Source organism: Rhodnius prolixus, unplaced genomic scaffold (assembly GCF_049639745.1).
Source record: "Rhodnius prolixus isolate KJV_2025 unplaced genomic scaffold, Rpr scaffold_1, whole genome shotgun sequence".
NCBI lineage: Eukaryota > Metazoa > Arthropoda > Insecta > Hemiptera > Reduviidae > Rhodnius > Rhodnius prolixus.
This window is the reverse complement of record NW_027411581.1, coordinates 24,729,012-24,756,829: the sequence shown is the minus strand read 5'-3', so window position 1 is coordinate 24,756,829 and position 27,818 is coordinate 24,729,012. Positions and strand designations below refer to the sequence as shown.

General features: G+C 32.6%; 2 protein-coding genes and 1 long non-coding RNA gene across 5 annotated transcripts; 1 reads left to right on the top strand and 2 right to left on the bottom strand.

The window, feature by feature from the left end:
* Window positions 1-81: 81 nt before the first annotated feature.
* LOC141447899 (uncharacterized) lies at window positions 82-25,295 on the top strand. Its single transcript, XR_012454662.1, has 4 exons — window positions 82-390; window positions 15,691-15,781; window positions 18,785-20,292; window positions 21,611-25,295. It is a non-coding gene; the product is annotated as an uncharacterized lncRNA (long non-coding RNA).
* On the bottom strand, window positions 5,274-15,181 carry LOC141447873 (uncharacterized). Its single transcript, XM_074115781.1, has 6 exons — window positions 14,976-15,181; window positions 10,964-11,058; window positions 10,618-10,702; window positions 10,018-10,100; window positions 8,083-8,224; window positions 5,274-5,635 (listed from the first exon to the last, which is right to left on the bottom strand). The coding sequence occupies exons 2-6, from the start codon at window positions 11,048-11,050 to the stop codon at window positions 5,559-5,561; spliced, it is 474 nt and encodes a 157-aa protein (XP_073971882.1). The 5' UTR covers window positions 11,051-11,058; window positions 14,976-15,181; the 3' UTR covers window positions 5,274-5,558.
* On the bottom strand, window positions 18,047-27,619 carry LOC141447878 (uncharacterized). 3 transcript variants are annotated; one of them, XM_074115790.1, is made up of 6 exons: window positions 27,421-27,616; window positions 25,738-25,832; window positions 25,446-25,527; window positions 22,361-22,443; window positions 20,142-20,283; window positions 18,047-18,483 (listed from the first exon to the last, which is right to left on the bottom strand). In XM_074115790.1, the coding sequence occupies exons 2-6, from the start codon at window positions 25,822-25,824 to the stop codon at window positions 18,407-18,409; spliced, it is 471 nt and encodes a 156-aa protein (XP_073971891.1). In that variant the 5' UTR covers window positions 25,825-25,832; window positions 27,421-27,616; the 3' UTR covers window positions 18,047-18,406. The 3 variants fall into 3 exon arrangements, with proteins under 3 accessions (XP_073971891.1, XP_073971890.1, XP_073971893.1); XM_074115789.1 differs by having other exon boundaries at window positions 18,048-18,483; window positions 25,738-25,829; window positions 27,419-27,615; XM_074115792.1 differs by lacking the exon at window positions 20,142-20,283 and having other exon boundaries at window positions 18,428-18,483; window positions 25,738-25,829; window positions 27,419-27,619.
* Between the last annotated feature and the right edge of the window lie 199 nt (window positions 27,620-27,818).

Sequence of the window (27,818 nt, the reverse complement as noted above, 5' to 3'; positions counted from 1 at the left end):
ACTCATTGTGATTAAATCTCTAAATAGGTAGGGCCTTTTTTTGCATATCGATTCATCTGTATTCATGTGTGACTCTTCCAAACCTAGGATATCCCAGGGTAACCTATTTAACCTCACCTTCCACTTTAGTCTGGATATTTGCTGTCGTGCTCGCTTTCTGAACTCGTTTCGGCAAAGTTAATAATATATTTCGTAGAATAAACATACACCAAGGGTCTTTCCGACTGGTCAACTAAGAGTAGTTATTGGGCTTAAAAAATTAAAACCAATAAACTATCAGACATGCTGTTTGTAGCTTGATGCTTGGTTGAGAAGAAGATTGGTTAGCTTTTGTGACAAAACCGATGGCAAGAAAAAATCTGAAATAATGATGGTTTCGGTGCTAGTAAGGTAGGAAAATGTCTTTTCTTTTAAGCCTAAGCGAGATAGAGTTAAAAAAAAACATTGTGCACTCATAAAACAGTTCTTCCATGTAAAAAGTTATCCCTTCAATGATGAGTAAATTAAAGGGAGTAATTAATCAAAACATATTTTAAATAATTTGTAAAAGGAGGTTTAGGTTGCAAAGTTGTACGTATATAGTTTAACAGTGATTGCTGCAAGATTTAATGAGGCTGACGTACACATATATGTTTAAGTGTTTTTTAAAAAAAAAGAAAAAGGGAAAGGAAGAAAGTGATGTGTGTGCAAGCAAAATAGTGGCCAATGTAATAATAACTGGTCCGACATAGCGCGCCAATCAGAGGAACGCATCTAGCAAGAACCAGTTCCAGCAATCTAGATTCTTTCTACCTTCTATTCTAACCATTCTCTCTGAACTTTGCACCTAATCTACTTCATGTAAACTATATTACCATGTAGATGTAAACGTGTCCTAATGGTGACCATTGGCGTAACTGCCAAAGGGGCCTCGCCTTTGAATATGTATATTACGTGACTAAAAATTATTATGTAGTGTAGCTGCCTCATTATTATTACTATTTTTGTTTGATATACTTTTTAGTTTATAACTTAATGTGCATTTATTGAATAAGAACTTTAAATTCTTAAAGGTGATTCTTAAGACTCTTAAGAGAATATCTTAAACACCAGGAAATAAAACAGGACAAAGTTCTGAACGCAAATTTTAACTTTTAGAAAGGTTTTTCGGCGATAAAGTGTCTCTTCATCCCTCTTCGTTTAATAATAATGTAATAGTATTCTTCGAACAATCAGTATTGTTTATGTTTAACCATCCTCACCCTTCATTCTTATTTTTGAACCAACGGTCCGATATTTCCTTAACAATCACTTTCATTCTATTTTTATTATTATGTTTTATTATTTTGTTCAGACACATTCTCTATTTTCATTGAACTTGTTTAAAAATATATTTGAATAAATGATAAGAATTAAAGGGAGCAAAACAACCGTCTTCCAATTAACAAACATCCCTCTCTTCTGATCAATCTTACTGAATAGAATTTCGTGAGTTGCAAATGCCTTTGATTAAAAATATATTTAAGTAAGGCAAATAATTATTTGATCTCGATTCCACCCATTGCTAAACAATTGCTTAAATCATGTACCTGAAGTCCAGTTCGTACACATACTTAAATATAGGTACTATTAGTGGAGACCGGTCTCCCGCAAACTCATCTGCGGGTTAAGACCACATTTGAAAAGAGTTTTAGTAAAGCATGAAGCTACCAGACGCACCTTTAGGAACGAAGGCGTTGTCATTTTGGCCTTCGTTCTTTGTAAAGAGCCAATGGATTTCGTTTCTTAATTTTGTTATTGATTGCTGTAATTATCTATATTTTAATTTGAATAATCAAAATCTTTGATGAATGTGGATTTTTTTTTTTTTATCTCAGAACAATAGTTTAGTAGCTTTTTTTAATAGTCGCAGTAAGAAATCTAAGGAACCAATGTCTTTCCGTGCAGTTTGTGGAGTGTTTGATATTGTGGGTACGTTCAAATTGCCCAAGTTTTGGAAGCGAGAGATGTGTGCTATTATCTGAAAACGCCATCTCTATTCTTCTATAATTCAATAAAATAAGAGTAAGTTCTGGCTCCAACTCTACTAAGGGTAATTGATGTTCTCGTGGCCTGGTCAGGGAGGTTCTCTCTCATAAGCTGAATTTACCTTGCAATTGTTATTTTTATCACAAAGTCGTGGCCAGTATTTCACTGAGAGGTACGTTTAAAGATTTAGAAGTATCCAAGAAGCGTTGTCTTAAAGGGGTTCGCGGATGATCAGGTGGTTTCCACTCGTGTAACAGCTGCAGAGAATGCTGTAGTCTGTGTGCAATAAAACTGGCGGTCATTGGTATGGATATTAACCTAAGGAAAATCATTGCCATGTTTGTTTGGAATGTCAAAGAGAATCCGGCAACACTGCAACTCGAGGGTGCAGACGATATCCTTTTAGATAGAGGTTTTCAAGATAGTTAGATTTTAATGAATGTTCGCTGTCAAATATTAAGTACGAATCTCTGTAAGCAGGGTAAATAAATAAATTTAAGTAAATCGTGTAACATTTTGTCAAAAGCATCTTAATCTCCGGCTTGACACTATCACCACCCAGACACCTGGAAGATGTAGCCTGACAGCTTAAAATAAATGGTGTTCAGCTAACTGTTTTTTGACATCTGTAAATAATACAAAATATTTATAATTTTAGATTACTGCTGTTGTTATTGCTAACTGATTTATCTTCAAGTAAAAGAAAAATTATTGCCAGTTTCAATAATTTTTTTTGAATTAACCAAATAAAAATAAATGACTGAAACTCGTAATAAATTAGTTTCTTTATATATGCATTTTGCATTTTTACAAAACTTTTGTACTTTGCCTTTTTGAGATACGTATCTTTACTGCTATTTTTTTTTTTATATAAAAAACATTTTTTTAATCTCACAAGGATGTTATTTGAGACTATTAAAAAAAGTGAAAAACGTCTTGTACTGCATTTGTTGTAATAATTCTAAATACCATTTAAAGTTTCAAATTGTAGAATAACCCATTCTAAATATACATTCCCATTAAATGTCTGAATTAGTGCTGTCAGCAGTGCAATTTAAGATATTAATAACCATATTTTTTCATGTCATAGGAGTAAATGTCTCTAATGCGGTTGCTCAAATTTGCCTCGATGGTGGGTTAACAAAAAACCTAGCTTTCTTTTAATTTATTAGTGTGATCGCAATACTAAGATTTAATAGCATCTTCGCTTGAGAACAAAGAATATGTTCGCACATTTGGAGGCGTTCTTAAGTATAGAAACAAGCCTTCTTTCGCTGCTGAATTGCTTTGCAAGCTTACCTTTATCCTTCAAAACAATTATTATTTCATTTTAATGTTTATTATTTTTATTATATTTTACTAGATAATAGATACTGGAGGAATTTTTACATTCATGAATTTATTAATTTGTTGCCAATTTTTTACAAAATCTATTTTGTAGCCATGAAGGGGATTTAGCAGAAGTCCGTCAAATTGACACTCCGTCAAAAATATCACTAAATATCAACTGTTTTAGTGGACAGTACTACTCTAAATAATATTGATTTTTTATGAGTTACTTTGTTGTATAATGATAAAATAAAGAATGAATTGGACTATTTTTATTTCAGCTTTAAATACCAATGCAGTGATTGCATTCTACAATTACTGCTTACAAGAATTTTAGGGAAGAGTTTTTGAATATAGGCAATATCTCATACGGTATTTGTCTAGTATACGTATATGTATGTACTTTATTTTTAATATAATTCAACTAACCCATTTATTTTCCATTGTTAGATATTAAATTTTGGAGGGACTTTTTAAATATTAAATGCTTGAGAACTTTTTTGGTTGTAAATACTTTCTCGATCATTCATCATTTTTCTGTAAAAGTAATTAAATAAATCAAAATTCTTGTAATTTATAAACATATTTTCTAATAATGGAGTAATTCATCTGCCAATAAAACGAGATCCTCGGATTGCATGATACCTTCTAAATAAATTACCACCACCACTGTCATAATCTTATACTACCTCTTCTACCATCCAGATCCTAGATCTAGTTAGCGAAGGAGCCCTACAAAGGCCCTTCAATACTTGTTCCTGGCCAACTCAATTCTCCTTCTCCACTCATAACTTTCGCGCTACACTCTACATTAATTTACCGTCGCAGGTTCTTCTTGGTTAACCGTCTTCTTCAACCACTATTGCTATTGCTATAAAACATATAATTTTAAATGTATACATATTTAGTTATTATCACCTTCAATATACACCCCTCCCCTATCCCTACAACGCTCTATGCGAATTTACCTTTGTTCCAAACAGTGCTGGAAGTCTTTTTCTGTGAGCTCCTGCATGACGCGTGCCGCTTTTTCTTTCACAGCTTCAACGGACTGAAATCGTGTTTCTTTTAATGCAGATTTGATTTTGGGGAACAGATAAAAGTTACATGGGGCAAGGTTAGGCGAATAAGGCGGATGGCCTAAAACTGGGATGTTTTACTTGGCTAGAAACGTCTTCACAGGCAATGCAGTGTGAGCCGGTGCGTTGTCTTGATGGAAAACCCATGACTTGTTCTTCCACAAATCGGGTCGTTTTTACCTTACTCTTTCACGGAGTTGAGCAAGCACCTCACGGTAGTAATGTTGATTAATTATAATCGATATTTTCATCCGTTTTGGACGTGGAAGGGCAACCTGCGATCATCATCTCCGACGTCTTCTCGGCCATTTTGGAAACGCTTGAATCACTCAAAAACTCGCGCACATGGTTAACATTCATCGTCATAAACTTCTTCTAATAAAAGATAAGTTTCAGTAGCGGTTTTACCAAGTTTCATGTGAAATTTCACAGCATTACGCTGCACTGCTGTCGGTCGTTAGGATTTGGCGCATGCATAGTTCTTCTGTAGCAGCATCAGTCTCGTTATTTAATAGCCACACCAATTTAGTTAAACGTTCATGCCCTAACGCATCCAAATCACTCAAGTAGGTAACATATCTCTTAGACTCTATGACAGTCCGTACGCCAAGATATCATTTTTATTCAATTATTTCCCACCTTATCTCTTCTAGTCTGCTCTGATTCAATTATTAGGAGGTGAGTTGCTTTCCTCCGTGTGATGCTAATGGTTGCTGCTGAGCCACAACCAAATTGAATTTCAAACGAAGGGCACTGATAAGTGCACTAAGGGAAGTAGCACCTCAGGGTAGCAGTCTAACCGTCAGGATTGGAGCTTTGGGCTCATAACCCGAAGTTGATGAGTTTTGAAACTTATCATTAAGAGAAAAAAGAAATGAAGAGCTGTAATTACACTAAAGTTTCAATTTAAATGTAAAATGTATTAATTAAATAAAGATTAATGACATAAATAATGCAGTAGAATAACGTATCACAAAAATATATTCTTAACAAAAAATATTGATTAAGGTAGTTTAATTTAAAATTTAATGTAATGTAACATAAAAGATTAAACTTATTGTATTCGTAAAGGAAAAAAAGAAGAAATTTGCAGCAAAAGCAAGTTCCTATCGCTTTATTGTTGTTGATTAACTTGTTCCTCCTTTATGTCGAAATAGATCGCCCTTCTTTTAAATTTCTGTAATGGCTGAAAACAATGATCGCAGAATATCCTTGGACTACTGTAAAATACAAAATCATATGTTAAATAAGAAGGAGAATAATTTTTTAATAAAATATGTAAAAAAAAACATAGAATAACTACATTAATTGAGGGGAAATCATTTACCAGCCCATTGAATGTTTTAATATTGTTTATGTGAGATTCATAAATTTGACTTTTTAAGTATTTTAAACGAAAAAACACCAAATATTACAAAATTTATTCGACAAAATGGCACTTTCCCAACCCAAAAATATATTCTTCAAATTAAGAATTTTAGTTGCATATTGGATTCTTCTTAGGGTGCGTTCCACCAAGCGCTCACAACGATCAAAATATTCCTTCAGCCGTTCCACTTGACGACCGCGGTCGTAGTGGTCGTGGCGAAAACGTCACTAATGACGTCATTATTTTCGCTCACGCGAAGCTCACAACGCCCCACCTTAAGTGCTGGGTCGAAGTGGGCGTTCAGAACTTTGGCGCAATTTTTAAAAGCAAAGATGGCGACCGAAAAAATTATATCAGGTAAATGAAAGTATTATTTCATGTAAATAATTGAATGTGTTTCTTGAAAGTCTAAAAAAAAATGATAAAATGAAAAATTACTTATCCCTTTACTTACTAAATCACTGAATAACGATCAGTTACACTTTGATAGTTAATAATGCGTGGCTTAAGTTTTCGCTTTTCACTATTGCGATTTTGTAAAATTGTACTCCACTTTTCATCGGAACTAGATGAAGAACTTTCTAAAGCATTATTACGTTGCATTAATAAATATTCTACTGTTGCCACAAAGACATTTTAATTTTATTTTAAACGTAAATTTTATAAATACTTTACGAAAATGTAATATAAAAATTGAATTATATATTTGTAATATAAGTTAACTTTACCATTTATAAACGGGGTTAGAATTAAAAAAACAACCTCTTCAAGCTTCTGACTTATTTACGAGGTCGCCATTTGTAGTGTTTACATGAACGGTTAAAACGCCCCATAGTCCTTAGATTTTCGATTGTAACACTCGCAAGCAAGTGTGGAACGGGCAAAACCGCGGTCGTGAGCGTGGTCGTTGTGATCGCTTAGTGGAACGCACCCTTAATGTTCTCATAGGTCAAAAACAACAAATGAAAATGCGACAGCGACCCAGAGATATTTTCCTAAAGATAATGTATAGGTGAACTATGCAGTACTTAGTAAATGCTATAGTTTATTTTGCATCCCCTTCTTGGATATTTATTTTATTATAAGTTTACATAAATGTTTATTACAATGATATATATTTTATTTAATAAATAATAGCCCCAAGTAATTGAATAAAATAAATTTATTTTAATGTATTTCTGCCACTCTCGTAATAGACAAAAATTGCATTTATCGTTAAAAGTTTGACGAGGAGAAGTATGGTGATTAATAGGTAATCAGTGTGTTAATTCGATCCTTTTGTACTGAAGAACTCTAGCGCGAGTCATACTGCTAATGGGCAGTATAGATGGAAGGTACAAGATTTAAACTAGAAACTATTACGTTTACTAAGATGGCCTTGTAACGTGCTGCCACTTTCAAAGCCCCTGTTCCATATGTGCTGCTATTTGATTCATTGGGGATGCTCACCCTTAGGCAAAGACAAGGAATTTCAGAGGTAGATAGTTCTTGGTGAGGAAAGCGATTCATTGCCTGGACCAGATTGGTTCATTTTTGACTTGATCAAATATGAAGCGTATTTTGAAAAATACAAATAAATCCATTCCTGTTTTGAACTCTGGCAATTGATGTGGATTTTGAAAATAATAGTTTTTAATCTAATTTCCAAATGTTTAAGAAGGGATGTAAGAACTCATTAGTGGCTTAGACACAATACTGAGTACTATAACGTGTTTTGGTGATCTTACGATCAGCTGATAGCAAATATAACCTATTGGAATAACAGCTTCAGTGAAGACCCTCATTCCCGTTTGATAAACAAAACGTTTTTCCAAAGCTACGTCCAAAGAACCTTCAATTTTAAGAGTTAAAATTAGAGAAAACAAAAAGGTCAATAATTGAGACATTCCGCAATAACTAATATCTCACACGAAAAATCACAAATTACTTTTAATTGGACTTTTTATCCAAGCCCCAATATAGTCACAAGGCGTACGGACAAATCCTCCACAGAATATGCCACTTTATTGAATTTTACAGGTTTTCACAATTTCTGGTTCTTCAGGGTTATTTCCTTGCTAACAATACATCAAATACCCAACTCTTTTGTTGGAAACATCACTGGCGGTAAAACAAGAAGTTATATTATTGGTAGCTTGGAAACGAAAGAGGTTAGCGGGACCACCTTTAGCCAGCTACCATTTGGGAGCCTATCTCATGTTAATGGAAGGAAATTAGTTAATTACTATTCTATAATTGATTGTTATTAGTCTATTAATGAGGTAATAGAACGAAAACTTATTTACTTGATTCATTTACCTGTCATAATTGTATATATGAACATTTCTTCAGTAGGCTTTCCGATAACATGTAAAAACAAACCCATCAAAATGAACACTACATACAGGACTACGGTACCTACTTGCATAATAAAATATCCCAACATGTACGAAGGATTATCCTAAAAAATATATTTAAATGAGACATTATAATAGCAAAAACATAACAATGGAATAATTTATAATAATAAATTTAATATATAAAGTGTTCATATTTATTCAGTAATGTATAAAAATTCAATAGTATTAATAATAATTAATATCTAACAAATCGGAATAAAAAATATATTCAAATAAGAAACAAAAAATCTAAAGTATACTCTCTTTATCAGGCATGCGCATTCAGTTGTCAGTGACGTTTTTTGTGACAGTGATGTTTTTTAGCCTATTTATTAACTTCATTTAAAAAAAATGGTGATTTGAAACCAGAAGCAATGAGAATGCAGTATGCGAGGTGCAGAAATTCAACATTTTACATAGTTGTTCAAATTAAATCTGCTTTTGCAGATGGAATGGAATAAAGGAGGATTTCGTTGCACTTCATTTCGGCTCCTTCCACTCCTTCTTCACTCTAACACTTATTAAAGAATCTTTATCTTTATTAAGAATGGTTTCCTGTAATTCAAGCTGAATTCATCTTTTTTGCCGGAGATAAACAGTATCTTCAAACGAAAGGGCAGTCTTCAATTTCATCCCTGTTTCTTTTGGTTCACTTAATAAGATATAATTTTTTGCTGGTTTCATAGTTCTTTTGAGTGACTATGTGAGTGCCCCTTGCCATCTTTGACTCGTTTAGGTTAGGCTCTTTTATGAAAAACATTTGAAAAGCTAATCCATTTCAACTGCATTCTTTTTAGTTTTTTTGTTGATACTACGTAGTGATAATACTTTTCTGTAATAATACTTTCAGCTTTTTAGAAAATCGTCATCTATTACCATCGCAGGTGGCAAAGATTCATCTGGCTCCACCTGAGTACCAATTTTGCTAGCTATACAGTCAACATTTTTAACTGACTTTCTAACTGCACAAATTACTTTCTCTTGCTGAGGCTGGGCTAATAGAAGTGCATTATTATAAATGTTACTGTTGTAGCAGTAATTGGTGATAATAATTTAAATAATTGTTTTGTTTGCAGAATGTCCTTGATCTAGAATTTATTGAGTAAGGTTGTTATTCTACGAAGGTAGATGAATCTTCATAAATGTGAAAGAAACAATATTAAAATCCACATTCTTGGATTAAAAAAAATTGTTCCCATCTGTAATTAATGATGAAAGCTGTTGAATAGTAAGGTGTCAGATTAATTGTACATTGGAGGTGACGTGCTTAAGTTGACGTAATCATTGAAAATCCTTTGGATTGAAAAGAAAGAAAATTGAAAGCATTTTCGTAAGCTTTTTAAAATAAAATTCTTCTGATTCGTTTTATTCTACTTGCGAACCAACTGTTCGTGGGGGGAAAGTAATGTTTTTCTTAAATATGACCAGAGACAATGGAGCGCGCAGTTCATTCTAATTAGTCTACAATGATTATCTAAATCAAAGATCTTACAGTTGAGATTACTAATCAGAATATTCCTCTTCATTTACTAATCTATTTACTAGCTTCTTGTTAATTTAAAAAAGAAATGTTTTCGCTTTGAAATGGAATGTGTAGATGGATGAATTTAAACATTATTTTTTTAAAAAAGTAATATTATTTAATAGTTATTATCATTATTCTGGCGAACTAGGTTTTTTGAAAGATAACGATTGAGATGTTGCTGTAGTAAATTTTTATGGTGGAGATGACCTCTTAACACATGATAAGCTGTACATCACACGTAAAGTTGGAAAATTGTTTTGATTTGATGAACTTAATATTTTAACTGATTGACAGTCATGACATTTCCCATAACATAAGTTTTATACTTACTCTGCAACATCCATGAATTAAAAAAATAGCCAATATTAATCGACTGAATATAGATAAATCAAACAATTCACTCGTTAAAAAGTCTGAAAAAAAAAAATAAAATAAAATAAAAAACAAAAGTAGAGGTTAGATGTTTCTTTAAGGAAATTGCATGAAAGTTCGGTTCTTGTTATTTTAAAAAATCTATTCGTTCTGTTCTAACGCTGCTTATTCTACAAAAGAGTATGTGTAATAAGGCAGATTAAATCGCCATTGGCACTCGCTCCAGAATAATACAACCCAAATAAGACCCTTAAGTTAAGGGTTAGCTGAAGCTGGAAGGATGGACTTGTAGCACGCTGAACTTAAGTTTTGCAGCCTATGGATTAACCCCATAGGCATAAGTGAGCAAATAAGTCCAGTACTGGATGCCAAACGACCACCAAAAAAATGCCTAGCACACACCTAGATTTAGGTAGTAATTGTCCCAAACTATAGCTAACAGTAAACCTTACTCTTTTTGACACCAACACATTCACAGAAATAGGGCACGGAAAGAACAGCTACTTCCCTTCTGGTGTGTTTTGAAATTTCGAAAGGTAAAAATTTACAGAATCTTACCAATATTTGAAACGGGTCCTTTACTGGGAAGTAACCATCTTATTTGTAAATATACTGACATAATTCCCCATAGAAGTGACATTACCTGAAAATATATATCAATTTCATCAACAATTTATAAGTTTTTCTTAATTTCGTTAAATAAAATTATTATTTTGCCAGCTAATACAGTTATCCTTTAAAATAAAATTTCATCAAGCGACTACTTAATTAGTTTACCTCAACAATACAAAATTAAAAAAAAAAAAACAACAGTTGAATATCTAAAATATAAGAAATCTAATTATTATTTTTATCTTTTTTTCAAAAATTATCTAGGTCTGTACTGAGAGCAAATGAAACATACTATATCTAGAGCTCCTATAATGTAGATCCCTGTTCTGAGAGAACATCCACAGCAGCAAACAGTATATCGTGGCACTTTGAAAGGCATGGCAATACCTGCATTCAGAAAAAAAATGAAACAATAATTCCTACTAATTGGCAACCTTTAATAAAGACTTTTTTCTGCAACCATGTAGGGAAGTTCTCATTACTCAATTAAAATCAGCTGTGTAATGCCCAACTTCCCACACTAGTGGGGGGAAATTCCCATTAGTGTCACTTTCCGCACAAGTGAGTGGAAAAACTTTATTGTGCTTCCTTGATATAAGAAGTTTTGTTATTAACATAAATATTTTCTGTAAAACTCTAATAAGCTTATTTAAATTTATTTTATTTAAATAATTAAAAAACGAATATTAAAAAATAAAATAAAAATTGAAAGGAATATAGAAATAAAAATAATACTTTAATAAATAATTAGATATTTTTAATTATAACAGTTAAAAAGGTTATAGTGTTACCTTATAGAAATTTAAAATGGATTCTAGTGATGCCTGTTTAGAAAACACTAAACAATAAAAGAAACAGCAGAAAATGTAATAAGTAATGTAAATACGTAAGTAATGTAAATAATTGTAATATAACAATAAATGTTTATAATAAATAAATTACTTTTTGTAGACTGTAAAAATGAAATTTTTAATTTTATTAGTTAATAAATGGTTGCAGAAAAAATATAATATTTAACTCTAGTGTAAAGTATTTTCCTCACACTCGGCAATTTGCACTTGCACTCGCATCGCTTCGCTCGCTCGTGCGTGCAAACCCTGCCTCGCGTGAGGAAAAGTACTGCTTTCCACACTTGTTAAATAAATAACTATTTCATGAGCGCACCCAACTGAGTTAAAATGAGAATTTTTAAATTATCTTAACCAAAGACCTTTTTTTTTGCTTATGTCGTCAAGTTGTCATTTTCATGAAGAAAAATACTGGCGGTACAGCAAGTAGGGATGCCATACCAAGAGCGGTTCTTTCTAATCCCCCGCCAAATACATTGCACACAACCTGCCTACTCTCAGAAAATAAGATTTGCTATTAGATCCATTACACCAACACCATACAATTAACTATAGATATAACAATTACATATAATCCCCATGGTGTTATCTCCCTTTCTAATATTGTAAAACATTATTAGCCAGTTAACTCATAAGTTCATAAGCTCCACAAGACTAAGGATTCACCAACTTAACAATAACCATGTAAAAATATCATGTAGATAATAAACCCTGAAGATGACCTAGTCCCTAGATCGATAGCTCGGTACAATAAATAAATATGACTGATATTGGCATTTATTTGCTCATCCTATTGAAATAATGAATCAGTCACCAAAAATATAATGAACATTATTAGACAAATTTATTTTTTGCGAGTTGAAGGGTAACTGCAATTTCTTCCTTCCTACAGATATCCCAATCTTTCCACATACGTGCCTCATGAATCAATCTCGTACAGCGGCGAAATCTCACTCCAAACTAACTTTAGTAAGAAAGGTGAGATATACAAAGTCTCATGAGTAAGAGAGCTTTTAAATTCATCTTACCGCTCTTTGTACATTGTACTTCATAACGTACCTCTTCGAGAGAAGATTCTAACTTACAATTCGTTCTACCCGACTGTATTAATTCCTGCCTCCGTCTCCAATTATTACACCAATCGCATACATGTTACTCGTAAAATAATAAATAATTAATTCGTCCTATTTAAATATAATTTTTTATTCCAAATATTTAAAATACATTTGATTGTAAGAAGTGGAAGGTTTTTTTTTCAACTTAATTTCACTTAAGCTTAATTACTTTCGACTTCCTGCCGCATTACGTCATTTTTAATTTCCCTTAATCCTAATGTGAGGAAGCCATCGAGTCTCGTCAAATTTTCAATATCACGTTTTTAAAGGAGAAACATGTTTTTGAATTCCTTGATTTGACTATAAGTACATAAAACATCCGATTTCAAAGTGGTGTAAAAATAAATGACTGTTTTAGCAAGCACGAATGGTTACTTGGCTAATGGTTAATAATTATTAATGGTTACTAGCCGAGGCCACATTTTGCATACCATGTACCATTTTTTTTTATAGACGTGTTCATATGCGCCATATAACTGAAACCCTTTTTGTATCGTCACGTTCATAGTTGATGGTTAGTAAAAGAATAGAATCTCTTTACTTAAAAAGAAAAGGAAATAACTTTATCCCGAAGTTAAATCAATTTTATTGAAGCAGCAATCTATAATAGTCAAAAATGATTTCCTGTAAGAGAAGTTGATGGCATCATCTCGATCCTTTATCTGCTAGAGAGTCTCATTTTGTGAAGATAACTCTGGACCACAGTTTTTGGAATTGAGAGCAAGATCAGCTTGGAACTCGGATTTATCTATTATCTCTGCTAGCGCCACTTGTTATCATCTAATACTTCACATTTGTTGTAGGTACCACGTTTTGGCCATCCCTGCTTTATACTTAGCGATGTAACTGGTAGTGGCGTAGAGTACATCTGTCCAGATGTAAAGCGGTACGGATGAGGTGTTTGAAAATAAAATGCTCCAAAAATGAGTTTTCTTTTTTGTTGTTTAATTGCTGAGAAAAATAAGAAAAATTCAACTCCTTTTTAATTTCGGTATCGGGACGGTTTAAAGCGGTACCTTAAAGTGCTTTTATTAAAACATGTTGATGAATATTGGAAGAAATATAATTTCTTATTTCAAACACTGTATCATTATTCTTTTATTTAATTTAGTATTGGCAAATGTTGGTATTATTATTTAAATGGTATTATTTTTGTACGCGACGGTTTAGATGCGTGCTGACACTTATATATCTACTATTTATACTCACACAATAATTATCTTTAGTATAGACAGTTTGGTAGGACCAGGCATAGACGGTTGAGATGTTTAGATTTTTCTGGACTATGGCTGTTTCAGTACTATTTGAATTAGGAACATAAAACTCTTGTAAATAGCAATCGCTTTTATCCGAGTCATTTTTCGTTTTGTTTATTTTTTATCCTAAAAGTTAAATTAAAGTTAATTTCGCTGCTTTAAGCCAGCACTGAGGACTTCGTCATAGTTTTTAAAGTTAATATTTATATGAGTCTACATTTTGAAAAACTGTCCTAAATTTTAAAAATAAGAGGCGGGCTAACTGATGAATGCACTCCTTACGTAAGTATGTGTTTTGGTGATTGAGGTTCTGTGTTTTTGTCATAGTGTTTACAATTCAAAAGTATATCTTCAACTCTTTCCCAGGATAATAATGTTAATGGATTGCTGTGGAGCCGCTATATTAGTAAGTTAAATTGTCATTTAAATAGAGTAGTAGAATAGGGCGACCTCTGGCGACCAACTACACAATACAGCAAAATAAAGGTTCCCCTCTTTTTTATTGTAAACTAAACTCTGTCTGAAAGCAGTAGGTCTACTTGCCAACTATTCAACTCACGAGTTAAATGATTTCAAGAGGAAAGTTCCTCGAATGTCATGGCATTACGTATTAGAACCATCTAGATAAATGAATGGTTAAAAGTATCAGTTTTAAGAGTAGCTAATCGATTCCAAGTTTGCCTGTGAGTGTTCTAAGTATTCCCATTTTGCATAAACAAGTATAGAAAAAGCAATTTTTTTTCAAGCAAAACAATTTGTAAAGTACCAGCTACTGTAATGGCTTTTTGCTAATAATATTGAAATAAAGATCACTAGTATGCTAGATTTCCTACAAGCAATAAAGTCAAAAGATAAAGTAAATAATTTCTTTATTAACCTATTTGAAATTACTATATTACTATTATCACTGAAATCTTTGATCAACGCAATATGAAACGTAAACATAAATTTGTACTTTGATTACTTATAAAACAGAATTGTATACTATTTTTAAAGATTTGAAAAATATATGGCTAAAGAAGGTAGCAGAAAATATCTTAACTGAAAAACAATTTTGCACCATTAATAACTAAATTACTACTCACCTATTTGCTTGATTTGAATTCTCACAACAAAATTCAAAATTAATTCAGATGAAAATACTTGTAATTAAACAATGTTGAACATAATTTTAAAATTTCAATAGTCTTATAAATAAAAAAAGGAGTAAAGACTGACTAAATGCTAGTTCAGGCCCATCACTAGAGATAACTACTGACGAACACTAGTTGTTTCCTTAATTTATCTCTCTAATAATCATTCCATGTTTATTTCAGAAACATTGACCGTTGGCAACTTGTACTAAATTCACTATTACTATGGTAGTGCATGCGTATTGAGACATTGAAATTCCAATTAAATTCTTGTTATTATATTTTTAAAAGAGTGAGCAAGTGGTAAGAAGAGGAAAATTAAATTTTAAATTTATTCAAGTTAAATTACGGTTAAAGAAACATTCGTGAGTTTATCTGGACCATACTCATTACTTAAATCAAATTTTTCATCTGTTCTACAAAATTTGTCAGGCAATAGCATTTCTTTTTGTAAATAATTTATATAAACTGGTTTTGAATTTTAGGTAGCATTAAACAAACATTCATTTATTTTATTAGAGTAACGTGAAAACACTTGCCTTGTTTGGCTTGTGTGTAGCTTAATACAATGTTTAGTACAATTTGTTTTTTGTGTTGGTTAATCTAAAAAGTTAACAAATAAAGTTTCATAATTTAATTTTAAGCAAATTTTTTTTTCTTTTTTCAGTTCTGAGAAGAATTGTGGCCTTCTCTGAAGTTTTAAGGAATGTACGGATGTAACAGTTCATCATTAATTATTTCGAATTTTGGAAATGGATGTAATAGAATAAGAAAGAAACAAGAATTTTTTTAACTTAGTTAAATTTTCAAATAAATAATTCGAGGTACCCCGGTAGCCGAGCGGTTAGTGGCGAGGATCGCAAAGCTAATATACACTCAACAGCAAAAAAAAACCGGTCACTCAGATTTGGTCTCATAATTTTGTTAAATACGCTAATCTTTTTAATTTATGGTAAGAATTGGTTTATTTATAAGTTATTTACACAAAATCTGCCACAGATGACTAATTTTTATTAATTTATTAACACAAAAATATAAAATAAAGAAAAAAATAAGAAACTAACACTTTTTTTTTTAAATTTTATTCTTCATTCTTATCAGGTTTTCTGACAAGGAATGTTCTTCTAATAGTGGGTATTTCTCCCTCTTGTACGGCGAAGGGCCATAATCCTGTCAGGGTAGAAGAAATTAAATTTTGGACGTACTCCACCGGCAGAGCATCCCATTCTTCACGAAGAGCAATTTGGAGCTGATTTAAGTCACTAGGAGGAGGATGACGATGTCTAACACGCCTTCCTAAATTATCCCATAAATGTTCTATGGGATTCATATCAGGAGTTCGTGCAGGCCAGTCCAGAACTGTGATTCCCACTTGCTCCAAGTATTCGGTAACAATTCTGACGGTATGTGGGCGAGCATTATCCTGCATCAAAATGAATTGGACACCAATAAATGGAGCCGACGGGATCACAGCTTCTAGGAGCACTTTCTCAATGTACCTCCGAGCAGTCAGAGCCCCCATTATCAATGAAAATCAGTTCAGTACGGGCGTGGAAATTGATTCCACCCCAAACCATAACTGATCTCCTTTCGAAAGGTCGTGACTCGCGAAGAATACATTGAGCAAATCGCTCCCCTGATCGTCTCCAGACTCTGTCTCGATCGTCTGAGTGGTATAGACCAAAGCGAGACTTATCTGTGAATAAAACTGTTCCCCATTGCTCTACAGTCCAATGAAAATGTTGGTCGGCTAATAATCGCCTTTCTGTACGATGCCTTTCCAGGAGTTGGGGCCCTGTCGCGGGGCGCCTTGCTTCAAGTCCACGCTCCCTTAGTCTCCGCCGTACTGTGTCCGAGCTAACACGCGTATTTCGCGCCACTTGAAGCCTGTCCCGAACCTCAGGAGCAGTTAAATGGCGGTCTCTCAATACTGAGAGCGTGATAAATCGATCGTCAACTTCAGTTGTGGCCCTTGGTCGGCCACTGCCAGCCCTCCACTCGTAACTGCCAGTCTCCCGGAAACGCCGGAGTGCATCATTAATGGCGGACTTTGCTACTCCAAGGGTTTCTGCGATAGATCGGACGCTCCGGTCTTCTCTTGCCAAGGCATCAGCTCAGGCTACGTCTACATTCGAAAGAACCATTATTCTGGATCAAAATAAAAAAAAATCACGTCTATTAATGACAGAAAGGCGCGGATAATAAATTAAAGATCTTTAAAGGTGCGAAAACCTGCTTACAGTTTAGAAGAGTTCCGTCAGGTAAAGCAGCCTCAAGACAAATAAGCCACATCTGAGTCTTATCTCATGCCCTACTAATCCTGACGGGATTAGTTCAATGGACTTAGACCCTTCCTTCTCTGTAATAACCAGATTACCCACAAAAGCAAACACATTACTGATAATCAGCTTTTAATATAAAAAATATTAAGTGTCCGGTTTTTTTTGCTGTTGAGTGTATATTGTGGTACTGGGTTCGATTACCGGTCAAGGTGTAGGATTTTATTTTAATCGTTAATAAAAGAAATTTACAGTAAAGTATGTTTGCTGGTTGTCTCCGTCCACGACACCTAATCGGTAGTTGGACGTAAAGCTCGCATGAAAAAAATAGTTATTATGCTATTTTTGACTTATTAAAACGAGTTTGCATGAAACTCCTAAACAGCGAGCACCTCTTTATTCAATGGGTAGCTCTCTTTCACGATATTGGCTAGTCTTTTCTGCCAACTACATATTGGTTGGTAGCCTCTCTCCAAGGCTACATTTCGGTTTTAAACAATATGTTTTGGTGACAATAAATATTACGGGTGCAAAGTATTAAATGAGTCGCAACCGTGAGAGCTTTAGCAAAAACAAGTGATGTGAGTTTTCACACCAATTTTCTAACTAATTATATTCATTAATCTGAAATTAGCAACTGTGATTAATTAACAGCAATTGTGATTGTAAAGTAAAATGTGGTTGATTGGAGTAGTCACCATAGTTACCTGTTAATGTATTTAGATCTTAAACTTTCTACCATCTTGATTATTGGCGCCTAGGTGTGTTTTCTGCGATCAGTTTCTATGGTGACATTTGATTAATGGATTATAGTGGCTTCTGTGGAAGTACAAAATGAAAAAACAGAATTTGTCTTGATAAATGTTTTTTAATATTAAATATAAAAATTGTTACCAAGTATACCTAATTTAAAAAATCATAGAAATAAATAAAGTAATGTACAAAAAAATATAATATTAAATTGGAAATATAAATTAAGGTCGGATAATTACAATTTTTGCCATGTAATATGAACAATTGGAAGTTTATTCTTCCAAAATGAGAAATTTACAGCAAAAGCACGTTCTAATCGCTTTAACGTTGCTGTGTAATTTATCCCCCCTTTTAAGTCGAAATAGATCGCCCTTCTTTTAAATTTCTGTAATGGCTGAAAATAATGATCGCAGAATATCCTTCGATTGCTGCAAAATACAAAAAAATATGTTAAATTAAAAGGAGAACAATTGTTTAATAGAAAGGAGTAAAATATATGGAATCAATCATATTTAGTACAGAGGAGGAGTCAGCTGCAACCATTTACTAGCTCACTGAACTAAAATCGTGTGTTTTTTTAATTTAAATCACAGTTTCAAATGAATTAAAGAGAATTGAAGCCAGAACTCTCCTAAAGTTATCAAGATCGTTGTACAAAGAATTTCTTTTAATTCATCTAAATTTGTAACTGTTTTTTATTTTGTAATGCCTTTGTTATTCTTCTTCCAGCTCATCTTCTAACGCTTTCTGATCATCTTACCAATGCTGATCCAAGACTTCTGCAGAACAAAATTATATTAATCGGTGCTAGTTGAAGTTGAGACCTGAGTATGGAGAGTAATGTATATAATATTCTTATTTTTTCAACAATTCTTAATTGTTATACTGACGTTTGCTATTTTATATCCTTTTATTTTCGTGCTAAAGAGGCAAGGAAATTGTTATTAAAAGACAAGATTTGACCACAAAAATGTTAAAAGCAGGAAACTAAGTTAAGTTTACTGTCATGATCTTTATATAAAAGGTCAACATGTGACAGGAAGTGGGATGACAGAGGATATCGTGAGAGTGTACACTGAGAGTTCGATCTTTTTGAGTTGTAGAGGATCAAATATTTCTTCTTTCATCCAAGAGGTCATGTCACTAAGGACAGGTATCGTTCTGTCAAGAAACTCCTACTACAAAATCGAAACTCAAAACTCCAACTACAGCTCTTATGAGTTACTGTTCAGCTGACGGAGTTACTGCTCGATCCGAATATACCTAACTTCTGTTAGGATAACAAAAGAACATCTAAAGAAAGCTTGTTCTTCTAGAGGGTGGAACGCGTGCCGCTTCATTGTATTTAATACAAATAAATTTCCCGAATCGGTCTACTTTCGGTTGTGATAAAATATGAGTGTCTTTTAAGTAAATATAAAAATATCCATTTATATTTTGGATTCTAATTTATTAAGTATAGGTTATAAAAAATCATTTTATGGGATTTCTGAAAGTTTCATTATTGGCCCAAATATGATACAAAGATGCACTTCTTACATGTGGAAATGTATGATGTATACAATCATGAGATTGCAACGGTAATCATTCCACGTAATGATCAACTCCGTAACATATCAGTGTCAGTGATCACCTTTGGTAATTAAATATAACCTACTATTTTAATATATTTTAATGTTTAACGTCTATTTAATAGACTATTAAAATTTAATATAAAATAGACACTTCTTCAAAGTCTTTTAAACTTATATCAAATCTGCCGACTGTACAATTTAACTGAATAGTACAGGTTTTTTGTTATCTCTACTGTTCTCGGCTGTCTACGACTCTTGGAATGCTAATGGTGCCCAAAAGACTTTTCTCTTTTGATGAAAACATTACTTAGGGAAATTCTCGAAATTAGATTTACCCAGAGATGGATCGAAGCGCTAACAGGGGTAGTCCACTGTTACCTGTTGAGGCTTGCTTTTATCCTCATGTTATGGGAGGAATATCAGTTAATTAGAATTCTATAAATGATGTATTAGTATAATATATACAATTTTTATTATAATATAGCGATCACTAAAATGGATTTTCGTCTAACCTGTACCAATTGAATCAATTAAAATTTCTTCAGCAGGAATTCCCACAATATGGATAATCAAAAACATCAAAACGCTCAATATAAGTAGAGTTATGAAAATAACTTGCATTAAGACAAATCCCAACATGTAGGAAGGATTATCCTGAAAAATGTATGTATGTCATATACTAAAAATGAAGTAATAATATATAAATAACAGAATAATATAAATATTAGGAAAAAATGGATTAATCGGATATTTTTGGAAAAATATAATTAGTTAACTATTATAAAAATAATAATAATGAGCTAGAGGTTAGAAAACGGAGGTAGATTTAGAGTTGCACTAACAGAGTGTACAAAGCAAGCAGAATGCACCATAACAGAGCTTAGTCACTGAGATTCAAAAATAGGTGAAAATTATGCCTCCCTAATCTGCACGAATAAACCTCATTTACAATTCAACCAATTAAGCTTTCTTAATTCGCCTGGAAAGATACGTATTAGCTGAAAGGCAAACTGTGGCTACCAGTTACCAATCAATTTTGCTTAGGGAAGACAGACTGTTTTATTTCTTCCTCACAGTATGCACTAAATCGTCTTCAACTCAAATCTTATACAGTCGAGCCTTCCATAAAGGACACTATCACTAGCGGCCACCTCCATTTACGGACAGTTTTTGGATTTCCCCTGTTTTACCCCTATACACTTTCTATATAAAAGAACCTCCATCTAACGTACACTCTACAAGCGACCGCGGACATTGATTTTGGGCAACGGATTAAATGTTTCACCTCCCACCAACGACCACCTTTTTATTAAAAGTTCGTTTATAAAAAGAATTATCCCCCTCTCAAGTTTTTGTTTACTTACTTTTCTGGCTTTTCCTAAAGTTTCCTATATAAGCTCATACATCTTGTACCATTTTAATCATTTTTCAATATTACTTTGGACGAACAATATTATTTTTTCCGATATATCTCTCAAACGAAAGTGGTTAATTCTAGAAAAAAAAATAATTGTGTTGGAAGATTTTGCAAAAACCAAATCGAGCAATCGTCAACTTGCCGAAAGGTTTTTTTCTATTTTTCTAAAAATGATAGTATGATGATAATTTTACCATAAATTATTATTGTTTTGAATAAATGTGATGATTATTATAAAAATTGTTATAAAAATTATTAATTAAGTCAATATATAAAGTTTTTGATAAATTTTTTGGATAATTAAGAAAAACTTGAAGCATATCATATAGCTAAATAATTATGCAATTTTTAAGTAGATGTTTAGGAAAAAAACCCATATTTTTTCATTATGAAACTTGCCTACCTCCTTCTAACTGCCTCCTCCAAACAGCGGCCACTTTGCTTTTCCCCGCTAGTGTCCGTTATGGAGAGGTTCGACTGTAATTATTTCACAAGAAAAATCAACAACTTTTTTAATACTTTGAAAAGTGATTTTATTGTACGATGATTGATTTTTCTTTTCAGTTCGTTTCCTATTGCACACTGCTCCACCCATGGCAGTGTCCCCAGGCCTACTCACTACTGTGATGGGAGATGCCTTTCAAAATTCTAAATCTCTGCCTTCTTTGACAGAGTTCCGTCCTCTTGACAATAATTTTCTAGAAAGGATCAACGTAACCTTAATTTTATCAATTTAAGTGTTAGCTTGGAATACTCAGATACCTTTTCATGACTTCAGATACCTCATCTCCTAGAAATTTACATCGGTAAAAAGTGGGTATTTAAGTGTTTGCATTTACCCGCTGCAATCCAAAAAATTAAAAAAAAAAATGACGTAAATGTCAAATTAAGATGTCGTTCATATGCCAAAATAATTCTGAACGAGCTTTAACTTATGGCACTTGCAACCTAGATCAACAAATCACATATAATTGGCATAATTTACCTAAATTTAATTTAAAAATGAATCTATAATATGTAAATATATGAATTAGAATATTATTTTTTCTTAAATAAGAAGAGAGAAAATTGTCTAATTAGTTTTAATTTCTAATCTGTCGAACTGACGATCAGAAAGACATCGATTGAGAAGCTGCCAGCTTTTAGAAGGTGATGTAGTAAATTTTATTTGGTTGGAGATATGTTGTAACGTTTACGAATAATAAGGATCACAAATAAGTTTGCTAGATGTTTTATACTTCATGCTTTTGTGATCTTATTATTGAACAATACTTAATATATATGTATATATTTTAAGATAAGGGTTATACTTACATTGTAACATCCATATATTAAAAAAATCGCCATTATTATTCGAGCGAATATTGTTAAATCAAACAAATCATTCTCTAAAAAATCTGAAATAAAGTACAAATAGATTTTATTTTTTAACATATAAGTAGAGTAAGTTTATGTAAAGCCATCAAATCTCCGCACTTAGCCTACAACAGGGCTGCTGACTGTATAGGCAAAGCTACCTATATCAACAGGGTGCTAAATACATTGTCCTTATTTTTGCTTTCGCTTACTAGGTAAGGGAAAGATGGCTGAGAAAGATAATGTGTCCGTCGATTGATTCGTAAAACTGATTTTATCCGTCGTTGCAAGCATATTTTTTTATTGATACTGACTGGTCTCGAATTTTTTTTTCATCACCAGAGATTGATTCTTCAAGTTGTTGTAGAGTATTTGACTTGCTTTAAGTTTCTTTTAGACCCTACACTTGCTGATGAGTGAGTTAAATTTATGAATTTTATTTGTAACATTATTCCATGAAATTCTATCTATTAAAGGCACTTTTGGAAGAGAGGTAAGTTAGCTTGCCACAAAAGTGCCTTTACTGTTTTCTCACCTTCATAATATTAATAAAAATCTAATGTAACGCTGAATTTCTAAATTTTGATGAAAACCAGTAGACCGTAACTGCCACTTTATTAAGTAGAATTTTACGTATTTTTAAGACTCTCTCGCAAACGGCTCCTAGAACTTTATTTCAACTTTTTATAGGGATTTCAAACACATAAATCTACAACTTTAACCAAAAATAGTTTTCTCGGAAATTCGATTAAGGATAGTTCTGCAAGATGGAGAGGAAAGATTCCTTCTAAAGTAATATGAATTAAAATAAACGTTCGACTTCTAAAGAAAATTTGTGATAGATTTTTGAGAGAAAATCGTGTAAGTTTCTCTAACAGAAGTATACATAGAAAACTCCCATCATTTGAAGCGACAAAGAATCAATGACAGAGACTAACATTACGAATTCAAATTAATCTTAACAATATGTTAAGATATTTAAATCCTTCCTCTTTCCTCTAATTCGTAATAGAGATTTCGCAGCATTTAGCCCAGTGGCTTCTTACTACTTGCCTACGTTTTTGTACTAATACTATTTCTTTTAAACAATAGCGTACGGGTAACCTAATCAAAAGAAGTAAGACTACAATTATATTTATGTCGGATTCCAGCCTTGGAATGGCGACAGCAAAAGTTTATAAATTTGACAAACCCACGAGTAATTAGGCTCATTTATTTGATTTTGCAGATAGAACGCAAAAGTATGTTTTAAATCAAGAGTCCATCAACATCTGAAGTCAGAGGCAGTCAAAGTCTTCTCACGGACTGCCAGGGTATAGATGGAATTATTTTATCACTGACCATATGTTTATCTTCATATCATACATATTACATATGTGTCAGGAAGAGGTTAGGTTTAGAGTTAGTTTTTGTATTACATCTGCTACCTAAATATGGTTGATATGGAAGACTAAGAAGTTGGGCATTCTGCGCTGGGCTATTTAAGTCAGTGGGTCCCAGTAGCTTAGACCTTGTGTTTTACTAAGATTCCTAAAGATCACCCATCACTTGGAACACCTTTTCTCTTACCAATTTTCAGATTAGAGACACACGGCCAGATTAAGGCACATCGCCGATATAATTGATAGCAGGTTTTTTCCTTGACCGGGTCTAGCTCTCATGACGACAAAATCTAGGCATCCTTTTATAGACCTCTTAGGCTCACAAAACCTCCCCATAGTGTGTCTATATTGGGTGAGCTTAGGTAAGTTTAATCTGCCATCTTAACCCGTCTGTTACAGAAGAACAGGAAACGGACTCTTATATCCTACGCATAAAACTAGTGGCAAAACTTTGTACCCAGTAAAAAAAGAGTAATTGCTCTTAGCAGAAATACAAGAATTTTGGCACAGTAACTTTTTTGATTGTAGTGCCAGGGAAACATTGAAAAAAAAAAACTCACGGTTTTAATATATTAAATTTACACTTGATTCAATAGCTTTTTTTTTTCTCCTAACTTTATTAATACAGTATTTTTTGACTTTTAATAAATGCGTTCACACATTCGTTTGAACACTATGGGTGCGTTCCACTAAACTAAGCGATCACAACGATCTAAACATACCTTCAGGCGTTCCACTTGGCGACCGCGGTCGTTGTGGTCGTGGCGAAAACGTAACTAATGACGTCATTATTTTCGCTCACACGGCGACCACAACGCCCTACCTTAAGAGCTGGGTCGAAGAAGGCGTTCAGAATTGGCGCAATTTTTAAAACAAAATATGGTGACCGAAAAAATGATCTCATGTAAATGAAAGTATTATTTCATGTAAATAATAGAATGTGTTTCTCGAAAGTCTACAAAAAATAAATAAATAAATATTTACTTACCTATCCCTTTACATACTAAATCACTGAATAACACAAAATCATTTACCTGAAATAACTTTTAAATTCTTCATCTGAATAAAGATCAATTACACTGATAGCTAATAATACGCGGCCTAAGTTTTCGGTTTTTATCATTGCGATTTTGTAAAATTGCATTCCACTCTTCATCAGAACTAGATAACGAACTTTCTAAAGCATTATTAATAAATATCCAACTGTTGCCACAAAAGACATTTTAATTTTATTTAAACGTAAATTTTATAAATACTCCACTAAAATGTAATATAAAAAATTGAATTATATATATACTTTTAATATAATATGTAAGTCAACTTTACCAATAATTAATAAAGTTTATTATAACTGCTTATAAACGGGGTTAAAATTAAAAAACAACCTCTTCAAGCTTCTAACTTATTTTCGAGGTCGCCATTTGTAATGTTTACATGAACGATTAAAACGGCCGTAGACCATTCCACTTGGGTTTTCGATTGCAACGCTCGCAAGCAAGTGGAACGGGCAAAACCGCGGTCGCGAGCGTGGTCGTTGTGATCGCTTAGTGGAACGCGCCCTATGAAGATCTGTTAAAAGGTATTGTGTTTGCGGCGAGCTTGCTGTATTTTCCTAGAGAATATCAAATCAATTCGACATATGAAAGTTTACAGAAACTTACTGTTTGTGGCGAGATGGTATTCAAACCGCCTGTTCATTATTAAGTAAGTTATTTGATCAGCTCCTACTAGAAGAAACAATACCTGTAAATACATAGCAGTTTTCTATTAATATTAATTGCAACAATTTTTAAATGAAGATTTCTTTATTTAAAAAAAAAAATCTTGCCAAATGTTTACATAAAAAAATAAAATATAAAGAAAAAATGCACTAAAATAAAACATGAACTGCTGAATTATAAAAATTTTTAAAACTTATCTAGTTTGTATTTAAGTAAGATAAACGAAACCTACAATATTTATTGCTCCTATAATATAGACTCCTGTTCTGAGAGAACATCCACAGCAGAAGATAGTATATCGTGGCACTTTGAAAGGCATGGTAATACCTGCAAAATTCATATTTGTCAATTGGCAACTAGATTACTGTTATCCCTCTTGATTATTGTCTGATTATTTTTAATGTTAAATTTAAATAGTCAAGTATTCTGCTTTTTAGCTTAGATTAATGATTAAAACGACAAAGTTTCGTCAGTTCAGATAAATTTTATTTTTTCCTTTGTAAACTGATGATTTACACTAAATGCATGGGTTTGCCCAGTACTGAACCAAAAAACACTGTAGACAATTAGTAGAAAATGCTATAGATAATGAGATCAGCGAAGTCTTACAGCTTTAAGGAATTTGGAGAGTTAAAGTCAACTAAACTCATGAAGAGTTCATACTAAGATAACTTCCTAAAGCAGTCTCTAAAAAATGGGTAACTGAGCGAAGAAAAGTTTGTTGTACGATATAAACTTAAAAATTGCTCCTAATAAAACAGGCAAACGTGGATTCACTATAAATAATAGTGATATTGTAATAATAATACAAATAAACATACACCTGGAACGATTAATAAAAAAATTGCATCGGATGATACCCATTAATTCTCGTTACATTAAGACTCATTGATGAAACCCAGGAAATGGATTATGTTGTCCGGGGCAGTTAGTAAATTTAAGGTTTACTTGAAATGAGAGGGACAAAAAGATAAAATTGAGAAATGATTCCAAAATTTGATTGGAATGCAGGGAGGAAACAGAATGTAGAATTGTTTGAAAGTATAGATATGAGTTATTTTGAAAGCAGCGAAGGGTTTGAATAGCGTGTCATCTGCTTGTATTTACGTAACAAAATGAGGATGGTTTTTGGTAAGTGAGATTGTTTGACAAGATTTGATAATACACTGCATTATAATAGTATAACTATAGACCCCCCTTCTTCATTGTATGCTACATTCAGGGTGGCTCTATGTTGCGAACTATTACACTCAGAATGTTCTTATTCTCAATATTCCTAGCAGATCCAAGACTAAAACTATTTCTATTTTGAAGAAAATTTGTCACATAAAATTATGGAAATTCTACTCCATTCTATCGCGAGAATTCGCACCTAGATTTTACTTAAGCAAAGAGAAAGCAATTATACATTCGTAAATTTATCAGCTGCTGTTCGAATAAACCTTCCTTGTCAATTTAAAGCTAATTATCTAGACTAAACAATTTTAATAGTTGATAATAAAGGACAAAAAAATTGAAAATCAGTATTTAGATTTCCATACGCATTTTTTGAAGAATACCCATTCAAAATTGATCGGTACATTGAACGAGTTAGATTGGGTTTTAATTACATTATTTTCAGAAATCTTTCATGTCATCCATTAGGAAGTATCGAATTGCAAAGATCAATTAAGATAGTTACAAACCTGAGGATGAGCAAGCAGGAGAAGTTTGAATATGAAATGCAATGAAGTGCTCACAAGGAAACATTTTTACAGCAAGAAGTTATCTTCTATAAATAAAGTTAAACTTTGCCTCCAAAAAAAAAAAAAAAAATCATCTCTTTACGAAACATAACTTAAAACCTAAGATTTTAATATCTAACTGAAGAATTGAATTATTGCAGCTACTCATAAATAAATCAAATTCTACTCACTTATTTTGTAGAATTTATTAGCCTGTTTTATTTGAAATTCACAACTAATTCAGATTAATAACATCTTAAATAACTATTGTTAAACAGAATCTTAACAAGTGAAATATTTAAGCAAAGAATAGTTACGATTTTATGAATGCTAGTTCTACTCTATAACTAGAGATAACTGCTGGAGGACATATGCTGTTTCCTTAATTTATCTCTCTCATAATCTTTGTGTTTTTGTCAGAAACATTGATTGTGGACAAATTGTTCCAAATTCAGCAGATAAAACACTATTTCTGTAATAGAGCGATCATACAGGTTTTTTTTTTTTTTAATTAGTGTGCTAGTTGAAGAGTGAGGGAAGATAAAACGCAACTCTCCCAAAATTACCAACTAATTATTAAACCTTCTTG